This window comes from Paroedura picta, chromosome 3 (genome assembly GCF_049243985.1).
Source record: "Paroedura picta isolate Pp20150507F chromosome 3, Ppicta_v3.0, whole genome shotgun sequence".
Lineage (NCBI taxonomy): Eukaryota > Metazoa > Chordata > Lepidosauria > Squamata > Gekkonidae > Paroedura > Paroedura picta.
Window position 1 is genome coordinate 133,516,711 of NC_135371.1, and position 12,632 is coordinate 133,529,342.

Consider the following 12,632-nt stretch of genomic DNA (forward strand, 5'->3'; position numbering starts at 1 on the left):
GGAGGGCCCCCAGACAGCACACCAGCACCTCTAAGTGGCCCTTGCGGTGAGAGCCCTCCCCTTAAGGGCCAATCAGACGGCTGGAACACCATTGGGGTGTATGGTCATAGTATTATAAAGGATGATATGCCTTTTCATCTATATAGCCATAACAATATGTGAATATGCTAGGTGCTAGAGAGAGTGTTATAACAATATGTGAATATGACATTATGTGAATATGAGAATATTCATTTCCTATTTTTTAAAGAAAGCTCTGATTGGAGGAGGAGGAGGAGGAAATGGCCGCTATGGAGAAATGACTACCTGGAAAATACAAACTTCCCTGCCCACACCACAATCATCCAGGATTTGCTACAATCTTTCCCAACACTTCATAGCAAATCAGGTTTGTGATGTGAAACACATCTTATGCTGCACTCGGGGCTGGAGTATAATGGCAGTCATAATAGACATGATGTTAGTCTGTCTGCCCCCTCCCCAAGCGCAGCATAAGAGGCAGGAAGGCAGCCAATGGAAGCAGCACCCATGGTGGACACAGTAAAGGAGGCAGCCAAGCAAGCAGGGCCAGCTGCTGCCCCACCCATCCCTTGTCCACCTGCACTCCAGATGAGCAGCGAGGGTGGGAGAGTGAGCAGGGCCCAGCACTGGTCCTGGCCAGCAGCCGCATATCTTCCAAGGCTGCGGGAGGAATGGACATGGTGATTGGTGAGACCCGGCGCTGAGCCCCACTCATGATGTCACTACCGCCCCCTGTCTTCTGCAGTTCTCCTGCCCAGCCATCACCCCACCCATCCTTCATCCACCCACACTCCTGATGGGAGGCAGAGGTGGCAGTGGCAGTGGTAGTGGTGCAGGCAGGGTTCAATGCCAGGCCTGGCCAGCCAATGCCCCACTCATTCTTTGGGTGGCCCCTGGCACAGTGGCAGCCAGCAATGGCTGGATTCTCACAGATTATGTATTCCACATAATCTGCAAAAATCTGATTCTTGGATATTTTTGAAAGATTGAGGAAAGGCTAGGGAAACCTTGGGAGCTGCATGAATGGAGCACAATGCTTTAGGGAAGCAGAATAAAAAACCACCTTGCTTCCCAATAGCACCAAACCTAGGACAAATTACCTGTGTGGAAATGGCCTTTGTTGTGTTCAGGAGACAAACAGAAAGTTGGCCCTTAAAGGTGTGCAACTGCGACTGAATGGCATTACTGTCTCATTTGATATTCTTTTGTGCCCCAGAGACTATTGTCTTGTTTCCCTCACAGAAATACTCTGGAATGACGTTTTAAAAGTTTTGGGGGTTTTGTGGTCCCTACAGAGTGATTTTCCTGAAGTGGGGTCTTCAGCTAACTAGAGCCCATGTTTGCTACCATCTGTAGGCATTGGGAGAGCATATCTTTAAGTTAAACATGTCCTCTCCATCAACCAGGCAGGCTGGTTCATAATAAATAAGTATGTAAGAGTCTTCCTGAAACTACCCATCAAGACTTCATTGCCTGCTGCTCAAGCTAACAGGCAGAATGCTAATCTTAAAGCAATAAACTGTCAAAGTGATGAAGGACTATAGGAGGCAGGCATGCAATGGCCTGCATTGCGCAGTAGCATCTTGCAGTACAGGTTCTAAATGAAAACAATGTTGATAGTGTAAGAGTAACAAGAGGATAGCAGCAGTTCAGCTTTGTCATCCTAGTCATTTGCTGCTTTAAAAAAATGTAAAAGCTCTCAAACCCTGTATTATTTTTTTCAATCGCAGTTTAAGGAGACTATTTTGGGGGGGATTCTTAGGACAAGGCAGCTGAGGTCTGTGTATGCATTTTAAATAGCAATTTTCCCAGGTGGTTGTATTTTATTTATGTTGTTTCTCCTTTGGAGCATGCCCATGTCTGCATATAATAGCCTTCAGTCTTAGATAGTAGAGGAAAGGTCATTGTACCAATCATAGAATCATAAAAACAGAGTTGGAAGGGACCTCGAGGGTCATCTAGTCCAACCCCCTGGAGAATGCAGGAAATTCACAACTAAAAGGTTTCATTTCAAGAAACCTTTCATTCAGTCAGAGGTTTCATTTCAAGAAATAGGTGATGCTTTACTTTCCAGGCAACTTTATGAAGAGCAAAATAAATGCTGATTCTTGTCAAATTATTAGATTTCGATCTCTAGGGTTGAATGTGTTGATCCATACAAGTTTACTTGACTGGAATATCTTTTGCTGCTAATTATGGATTTGCTAATAAAAGCATGACATTATTACAGGATCTATCGGTCCAAAGCAGATATACAACATACATATATTAATAATTTATAAGTAGCCAGAATCAGGAGTGGTTTAAGGATTTGTGGGGCCCATAGCAGCAGAGCCAGATTAAAGATCCATGGAGTCCTAGCAGAGCACAATTGCAGTGGGACCAGCCAGACTGGGGGCAGAGGGGCCCTCTGCGTTGGAAAAGGGTGTCACTCTGAGTGTCCTTAAAAAGGGGAAAGGGGGAGAGGAGACTGGCAATAACTCTGATTCATGGGAGGGAAGGCATTGTGTGGGGGCCCTGGAGGCATGGGGCCTACACGGATAAACCAGTCCTGGCCAGAATATCCACTGAAGTGAATCAGTAGTTTCTGTGAATTGCCTACAAAGTTGTATCAGCATACACTGTTTTGGAATCTTCTCTTAATTAAAAAAAAACCCTAATAGCTTAATGGTGTAGGGGTTAGGAGTGCAGACTTCTAATCTGGCAAGTCAGGTTTGATTCCACGCTCCCCTACATGCAACCAGCTGGGTGACCTTGGGCTCGCCACAGCACTGATAAAACTGTTCTGACCGAGTAGTGATATCAGGGCTCTCTCAGCCTCACCCACCTCTGAGGGTGTCTGTTGTGGGGAGAGGAAAGGGAGGGTGATTGTAAGCCACTTTGAAACTCCTTCTGGGAGAGAAAAGCAGCATATAAGAACCAACTCTTCTTCTTAACAGATTACTCCTGCTTAAAGTATGCGTGCAAATAATAATGCTTTTTCAAATGAAGTGAGGTTTCTTTGTGTCTAGCACTTGATAGTGAAACACACACCCCTCTTCTGGATTCATCTCTGGAAAGCCCTCTAAGAGTCCACTACCGCTGGCTTACCTTTTATGACCTCCCCCCCCCCCCCCGGGTGACTTTCCTCAACTCTGGGAACACTTTGTTAATTGTAGTGCCTGGCTGCGCAGGACCTTTCTGTTGCCAAGCAGGAGCCATACATCTGAAACAATGGAAATGATCTGGGGATAAAAAATTTTTAAAAAATGCCAGTCTAATTATCTTATGGTGGGTTTTTTGCAGCGTGTGGATGGATTTTGTTTCCAGGTTATGTTATGAGCCTTATTCACATGCTGAGGTTTGTATCTGAATTTGCATCTGTTGTAAAAATGTATATGAGTATATAAGAAGTGGAGTGTGACCCTCTTTGATAGAGCTGGTAATACAAAATTACTGACTGAGTTGTCAGGTCGCTGCCCTGAGGGATTTTTCTCAGAAACAAACATTGGCTCCTAGTAAGAAAGCTTTCTGTCAGAGATAAAACTTCTCTCCTGGGGGACTTCATGATAATATTATCTATGAAGTGTATTCTTCCATTGGTAATCCTTTCATTTTCTGTACAGGGTTGTTCTTGTTGTTTGTTTGTTTTTTGCTTGTCTCTGATAATCTTCAGTGGCTGGCTCATCTCATAGCCCACTTTTGTGTTGGTTATTTTTCTAACTTCCTGTCTCCTACCACAAAACAGCTTGAGAGCAAGGATGGAACCTGTTTTGAACCCTTTGTGTGTAAAAATAGTAAATATTCAAATTAGTTGTCAGTTATGTCAAATCAGGCTGAACCTCAACAGTATGTGACAACAAAAGTCTAATTTCTAAGAAATAAGCTGGGGAAAATAGAACGTTTTTCACCTGTCTCTTAGTGACATTATGAGATTTTTTTTCTTGACATGCCTCATGCTGAGGAAAAAATACTCTAGTCGTTTTCTTTATTATGGTTATTCAGAAATATAATGGAATATATTTTCGTTTTTACTGGCTTCCTTCATGCAAGCCAATTTGATAATACTAAAGAACGTACCTTGTTTCAAAAGATACTGCTAGTCTGCTTAGGTCCAGATTTTAATCAGTTGTTTAAAAAAATGATTCAAATTTAATAAAAACAATATTACTCTAGAAATTACCACCACAGTCATATTCCCCAACAACTATGACATGAAATAATTAAGTGTACTACTCACTGAATAATAAAACCTAGGTTGAATCCGAATGCTGTCCTGTTAATGGTATAGCCTTCACTTGGTACAGAAAGACTTTGTCTCACACATGAGGTGTCTTCCACAAATGTAAGCCTCCCTATGCTAGAGCAGTAATCCTCAGTGTAGCGTTAATGGGCACCATGGTGACTGCTGGGTTTTTTTTCACCCATTCACTTCTTCCCAGACTAAAGAACCAACTTTCACTTTCCACATCCGCAGTGGAATATAAAGTGCTTTCCTTGGTTTTGTGGTGTGGTGCTTCAGAAGACTAGACGAGGCATCACCTTTGGGTCTGTAAGAAATGCCCATTCTGAAGTAGCTACTCCCTCAGCAGAAGGATGTTTGGTTTTGAATTCCCTAACTTTTTGTGGTGACCTAACCATGCCAGCCATTTCGTGATTGGTCTCATCAGAGATTTGTCTCATCTCTGATGATAGCCATTTAGTGATAATATCAACCCCCTTTTCCAAATGTCAAAAGTACTCAAAGGCTCGGTAATCTTTGGGACTCCTGCACTAGAGAAAGTTTTCTTGCCCTGGATGAATGCTTCACCATTAGAGGAGCACAGTATTTATATCCCACCCATTATCTATTTCTGTAGCAAAATGTATCCAGAGCCACGTAGCCTGGGAGCTGGGCGAGGCATGCTACTGGCAGCAATACTGTCCGGATGCCCTGCTGGGACCTGTGGCAGCTGTGCAGCCCAGGAGCATTGCTAGGCCCACCGCAGTGGCAGCCCAGCCCAGAAATGTAGCTGGTCCCAGCAGTGGTAGTGTAGCCTGGAAGCCACATGGGATATGCCATGGGAGTAGCACAACCTGGGAGTCCAAGGCAGCCCCTGGGCCTGGTGAAAAGGGAGGGGAATTCCCCACCATGATTAACAGGGACCCATATATATACATTTCTTAGTTCAATAAAATCATGGGCTTAGAAGAGTATAGATTTAAAGGGTCATCTTTGAATTATGTTCCTGATGCTTTCAATTAATGGTATAATTTACCCTTTTCCTATTTAGTAACACACCAAATTATATTGCATTTGAATGGCCAGTAAGCTGCTGCTTTTGCAGCTCCATCCATGCTTTCCTCCCCAAGTATGCTAGATATTGTAGAACACTGTAAGGATTCTCAGTCACTTTTTGCATATCTATTAACACTACAGGAGAAACCGAACACAAGCAAAAAAGATCAAACCAGGTCGTTTGGCTGGATTTTTAATACACTTTTAGAAATATCTTTTTTGTAAGCCACATAGTTATTATATGCTTTGTAAATATGGTGAATCACTTTGAAATGGAGCAGATTAAAAATTGTAGGAGCAAATATTTTAGATTTTTTTCCTTAAATGTACCTTTACTCAAATATCTTTGATGCAGTACTCCATTTTCTATGAATTTCAAACATGGTTCCTTGGATTACTGCATGAGCATAACACAGAATCTCAGAACAAAAAGAGGTGACCAAGATCCAAAGAGTTGCTTTAGGTATGCTTAAAGACTTGATTATGCCCACAAGATGTTTGATCTTCTTCTCCCCACCCCCTACTTGGGAACTTGGGCAGTAGACCCCTAATGCCATATCATAAACTGCTTTTGAAAGTCCTGTCTTTCCCAAAAGTAATTTCCTGAGTGAGATGGGAAGGGGGTGCTGCTGTTTGAGAAGCACAAAGCAACACCTTCCTTGAATGTGCGGAATTAGTTGCATGGTTCTTTGGATCCCAGTCTGTGCTTTGATCCAGTTGTGATTTCTACTGATGGAAGGAATTTCCATTAGAAAAGACTGACTTTCTTGCTGCCTGCTGCAGTCTAAAATGCCCTCTGAAATGCTTTTTTCTGGAGGATAGGAGATCCCCAGGAACAGTGTAAGGAGGGAGGCAGAGGCCTTCCACATTTTGGCTGAATAAAATACAGTATCAGAGTTAATCAAATACATATTAAAGACACATGTTTTCAGTAATTTACCAGGAATTCATTAAAGTTTTAGCACTTAATCATCATTCTTCTGTAACTTATCTTAAAAAGTAAGCATAATTGACCCACAGGCTCAGCATGAGCTATCCTTTGTTTGCAAAGAGCAGATATGGGCCATCAGATACCTCATGGAGTATATCCTGTTTTACTAATTATGGACCTGGTCCCAATAGGTGAACTTCTCCGACTTTCACCTTTTTATTTAATCCTCCTGTATCAATACTCTTCCCCCTTTAATCCACTCTCAGCTTTAAAGTTAAAATTTATAAAACCTGAAAATCCTTCCTTCCTTCCTTCCTTCCTTCCTTCCTTCCTTCCTTCCTTCCTTCCTTCCTTCCTTCCTTCCTTCCTTCCTTCCTTCCTTCCTTCCTTCCTTCCCTCCCTCCCTCCCTCCCTCCCATCCCTGTCCTCTTCCCCATCCTCCTTCCTAATTTTTACTTCAGGAAATCACCAAACGGGAAGCAGCGAGTAGGCAGTTAAGCTGTATTCAGCTGCCTGTCGACTCGTCAGCGGTACGTAAGACTTTGGCATGAATACCCCAAGCTTTGTCTGATAGTTGTCTCTTTCTTTCTCTGTGGTGACTAATCTCATCATTGCCACTGTACTCATCATAGTAGCTGTTTGGTATTGAATTTGGTGTTGTCAAGTTAATCTTGATTTTAAGTCTCTTTGTTCTTTGAGGAAAATAAACAAGCCTCCCTAAAAATTACATTCTAGATTCCTACTTGCTCAGATTGTTCAGTACAAGCTTCTGAGTTTTTTTCCTCCTAAGAGGGAACTATTTTATGTGATTTTTATATATCAGTCCATGAATGGCCTTATCAGTAGGCTTGGGAAATGTGCTATCTCTGATTCCCACATGGCTTGAGGGCTTTATTTGTGCCACGGTCACAGGAAATTGCTTGTACTTACCACATTAGTGCAATTTTCTGAGCGTTGCTCCTATTATGTTTCCCTGTATCACTACCTTCTCAGTTATATCTTACAACTAATGTTAGAGGATTACAAGCTAATGTTCAAGAAACGATGGCCCATGCTGTTTTCAAAGTACATGTTCTTGATAAATTCATTGCTTAAAAGCAGGCCTCAGGCTCCTTTCATACCAAGCCCAGTTTCATTTTAGTAAGAGAAAGACTAGAGAAGCTCATCAAAGACTGAAGGGACCTAAAATCAAGCATGCTTTGTGGATGCTCATGTGTGAGACCACTCTGTTTCAGATAATGTGAATACTAGAATTAAGGCAGCTACATTAATTTCTGGAGTTCAAATAATAGATTTCAGGTTCATTAAATGATCTGGACACAATCCTTGTGTGAAGCTCTCCAGTCCAATATATATGAGACTGAGTTAACACTTTCAGCTACTTCTCCACTAATTGATTGAGTGTTGGTACACCTAAATCCTGTAGTTGCTTCAAAATTTAAAAACAGGATAATGACACAAATCAGAACTTTCCATGTGAGTCCATATTCCTACTTTATACTTATACAATCAAGTATATCTGAAAACATGCCTCCCTCCCACCTCTTACTCCTGCCATATGTCTGTCCTTTCCCCATGTCCCTTCCCATCTATATCAGAAGCACTGGCTTTAATTTCAAATCAAATGCTCTTTCTATTATGGTCCAGTACTGCCTTCCATATGGACTGGTGTGTCTCCAGTACCTTATGACAAATCTTACAGTTCTAATAGTTCTACAGGAAAAAATTAAAACTATATTTGCTCATATAATGCCTTTTTCATCCAGAAAGGCAAACGGGGAGTGCAAAAACAGGTAATTACTATTGTAACTTGGGTGGATGATGCTTGCTTGCAGCTAGAGCTTATTATGTTAAAGAGAAGGTACTCCTTTGTTCTTTGGCAGGGATGCTTTATTCTAAAGAAAAGATGGGGTTTGGTGCTTTAGGGCTGGAAGATAGGAGGATAAAACTAACTCCCACTTTTATCGGGTCTTGCAGTACACTAACATATATTAATTACAAATAATTTAAAAAATTAGAAACACAACCAAATTATTATGAAAAAACAAAACCAGTTCTGCAGAGTGAAATATTATATTTGATTAGAGCATTTAATTGATTTAGAAGTAATTATCCAATTGAAACAGCTTATTTGAAATGAATATTTAATTAATAAACTTATGTTATTTATGCTTTTTCACATACATAATGCTTTGGCTACAAACATTTGTGCTAGCTTCATTGCTTACAAGTGCATTCTGTGTGCCATTTTACGTAATATATTACATTAGCATTGCAGTGAGTATTCTCCCATCTGAAATGTTTATTTGCTGATGCAGCCAGTATATAAACGCACATCTGCACAGGGATTTCTCTCTCTTTCACTGAATGCTTTAAAGCCAATTTGGAACTGTAGGAAAGGTCATTTGAAAGAATTTGGGATGAGCAATTTTTATCTATTTGGTTCTGTTCTAGAGGTTTGCTCTATGCTACATTCTGTTCTGCCTTTATTCTGCTTAAAGGAGGATAATTTCTTAAATTTTCCACCTGTGAATTGTATGGCATTATACCCCTATGAGCTCCCTTCATTCCATAAAACCTCAAGGGCCACCGCCCCAAATATCCAGGAATTTCCGACACCCAGGGTTGGCAACTCTCATTTTGTTGCAGCTTCCAGTTCATACAATTCTCCAAAGCCAATTCCGCACAGGTGGTAACGGCTGGGGTAGCATCCATATGAGCCCAGGGCTAATCCTTGTGTCCACATGATGATGATGCCAGGACACCTCCCTCCCAGGCCTGGTGCAGATCGGACCCCAGAAGCCTTTGTGAAGGGATTCTTCTGTATTCCCTTTTGGCATTGCAGGGGTCAACGGGGCCTGTCATTCCAGGTTCCCCTCCTTCCCACCCTACAGAAGCCTGCAGTGGATGCCCTGGACAGCTTCACAATGCTTTATGGCACTGCAGGGCCAGGTCACTTATTTTTTATTTTGCAGGAAGGTGGGATTGAGTGGAATGCAATCCCACCTTCCAGCAAAGCAGAACACCCCCCACCAACCCCCCCCACACACACACGGTGGAACCTTCCTGCCAGCACTGTGTCCCCCATAGGACACATTTCAGCACCATGAGAGCACAGTATGCTGTGGAGCAACAATGCACCGGCAGCAGCCCAGAGTGGTGCTGCTGATGCAGAATCAATACTTGTGTGCATGTCTGCATTGGTTTTAAAAAAGCAACCTGATGTGATAGTATCTATGATGATTTCAAGATGCTTCTTTTGCAGTATTTTACCGATGTAAACATGTACTTCTTACATTGATATAACAACACAAGAAGAATCTTGGTAACCCATTCATGTAAATGACATGTTTCATCAAAGAAAACAGACAAATCAGTCATGGGGAGGGGGAGATGTGAATGCTGTGACATTCGTTCTTTTCAACATTCAGGAGTAAAAAACAATTCCTAGTGCATCAGTTCCACTTGGGAAACAAGACCAGGTGATTCAGAATCCCAAATATAGGGAAAATTTAGGAGAGAAATTTTTTATAAAGTTAATCTAATTATACAAACCAACTCATGCAAACTGAAATGTTCCTTGAGATGGCTTGTGCAGTTGGATCATCTGGTCTTAAGTATCCCGGGTTAAGACTTGAAGCTGCCTTAAAATCAGTCAGACCATTAGCCCATCAAGTTCAATGGGAGTGATTATCCAATGTCTTCAGCAGAGACCCTTCACATCACCTGAGCCGCTTAACAGGAGATGCCAGGGACTGAACCCTGGACCTTCTGCATGCCAGTGAGCCACCGCCTCTCCCCTGTACATAAACAACATTTATTTCTGAAGCTTTATAGCAGTGGTCCCCAACCCGTGGCCCGCGGCCCGGTGCCGGGTCGCGAAGGCCTTGGCGCCGGGCCATGGCTCACTCTCCCCGCCCCCCCCGCAATAAAAAACTTCCCAGGCCGCAAGCTTGCGGCCCGGGAAACTTCTTACTGTGGGAGGGGGGGAGAGGGAATCAAGGCCGCGCCAACGCATTGCGCATGCACGGACAGGCCGCGCATGCACACATGCGCGAAAGTGTCACACATGCGCGATTTCGGCTGCGCATGGCACATGTGCGCATGCGCGGCCTGGCCGCGCGGGCGGGCAGTTGCCCTGCCGGTCCCCAGCCTCATAAAGGTTGGGGACCACTGCTTTATAGGACATTAAGGAAATATAAATCACATGATAATTTGCAGTAAGATAGCAAATTAAGACAGATGTGCAAATATATTTCAGCACTCTTGTCATCTCTGAGAATGTTTCACATGAGACAATTCGGTTAAAATGTTTTTAACTTTTAAAAAAGAGGTAAGGTATTTTTTTTTCTATTGAACCAAACTCTTTCAGTATAAGAGATCTGGTGATTGCCTCTAGGCTCAAATTAATAGCCATTGGTTGAATACGAAATTTTACCTTGTCCTTACTTATTTCATGAGTCTTATTTTCCAGAAAAATATGAAGCTATTACATAGATTAATGGAGCTTTTAATCACTCTCTAAGAAAAAGCCAATAATTTGCAGCATATCTACTAGGAATGTTTTCAAATGAGAGAAGCTGGTGTGATTCTGTTCAAGTCATTCTTTATCAAACATAAAACAAGCTATGTGTACAGATGCAGGACTGCACAGTTCTGTATACTCTATGCTTTAATAAGGAACCAACTTTGAAAAGGTGCACAGTTTGACTGGAGAGAAAATAGAAGTGGAATTAATCTGTGTAAATAAAACACACATAATTGGACAAAATAAAGCCACATACTCTTAATCAGGCAAGCGCGCATTGATTTTTGAAAGATCTGATGTTTATCCTCCCAGCTAACCTCCATTCTGTTTTTCCAATCAAGCACCAAACTTCATCAGGTTCAGCTTAATACTGCAACTTTTTGTAGTATACTATTCTGGGTTGCGGCCTTACTTTCCTAATATTCCAGCTAAAGACAGATTTGCTTGGCTTTTCTGTAATCACTGCATCAAATTCCTTTTCTCCTCAACATACATCAAACTTGGAGGCCATATTTTCCAGAATTATTATTTTCTGCAGGAAATAAAAGTGGAATAATTCTGGAAAATTCCATTCCCAGTTGGTGTATTTGGATTATAACTCAGTCTTATTACTTCCCCTGTCTCCCCTCCACAAATGTGTGCCAATGGATTGTATCAGAGGAGCAAACGAGAAGTTGTTGAAGGGCCATTGTTAACAAAGGATGACTTAAGAAACTTGTCAGTGGAAAGAAATACTAGAAGCTACTGAACAAATGAATAATCTAACATAAAATGAATGTAACGGTAGGCTTCCTTTCTACAAAGGGAAATCTTTCATTAGCTGCTAGTATTGTAAATGAGTTTCCAATATAGTTTTTAAAAACATCTACTGCTAAGTTACCCAAGTAGTCTGATTTCACATTCTATCCCTCATGTCACCCTGTGTCAGTGCGGTGAAAACCTCTTCTGTTTCTCCAAATCGATTTGATTTCCTAAATATCTTGTTCCTTCTAACAATTCAGATAGGTGAGTCTGTACAGTAAATACCTGGCTACAAATTTACATTTAGTAGGCTAATAAGAGACTGCCTATTGGTTGGAACTTCTAAACTTCTTCAACACTCATATTCCCATTAATCCAATAAGATCTGAACGATGCAATTTCATTTTCTCTACTGAAATTCAGTCTATTTCATATATACTTCCAACTGGAAGAGTTATAAGGGTCTGGGAGGATGCATACACTAGACTAGGAGGTCCTAGTAAGTTAGAAAGGAAATCTTTTTTCAACTTGATTATTACATGATGTAGCTCAGTGTGAAATTCCATCATTAGGCGGTTGAACAGTCTTCTTCAGTCTCATTTAGATCCTGTCTTTTAGCTGCCTTTAAATCATATCTTGCCTCTCTGCCCTTTGTGAACAAGTACTGCGTAGTGACTTGGTGTGGTATAAATATATGCATGCATCATTTTGTGAAAGGTGATGTCCCATTACACTAACAGTTTCATTTTATCCAGGAGGGGGTTTCTGAGCTAACTTTCAGTCTCTCATTCTACTTGTTAAGGCACTTTATTTTGCTCTAGGGTGATGCTTCTAAGTGTGATTCTGATGCGGAGCTTTTCCCCCGTAGCTTGGAAGAAGAATGTGGACTTAAGAAAAACTTTTCGAATCCTGCCAGTAAGTGACATCAACAGTGATAGATATTCTTTGAAGGATAAGTGTGTATTTTCCCCACTTTATTATGAAGAATAGAGATTGCTTTCTTTGAGCATCTAATTTCAGAATAGTCTCATAGAAAAGAATCAATTTAAGTTTAGACAAATAAAATCATGGAAGGATTGTGATAAAAAAGTCTTCTTAATGAATCATCATGCCAATAATAATGCCTTGAGGTGGGGCAGTCTAAAACGGATCTG

General features: G+C 41.5%; 1 protein-coding gene across 11 annotated transcripts in view; it reads left to right on the forward strand.

Annotated features, from left to right (window-relative positions):
* Nucleotides 1-12,632, forward strand: part of CACNA1G (calcium voltage-gated channel subunit alpha1 G) — a 482,930-nt gene that overhangs the window by 346,844 nt on the left and 123,454 nt on the right. For 10 of the 11 annotated variants that reach the window (XM_077327962.1, XM_077327955.1, XM_077327961.1 and 7 more), the window contains 2 exons: nucleotides 6,671-6,739; nucleotides 12,300-12,393. In XM_077327962.1, coding sequence (XP_077184077.1) covers nucleotides 6,671-6,739; nucleotides 12,300-12,393 — 163 coding nt within the window. The remainder of the gene's footprint in view (nucleotides 1-6,670; nucleotides 6,740-12,299; nucleotides 12,394-12,632) is intronic. The other variant, XM_077327959.1, reaches the window with a different exon arrangement.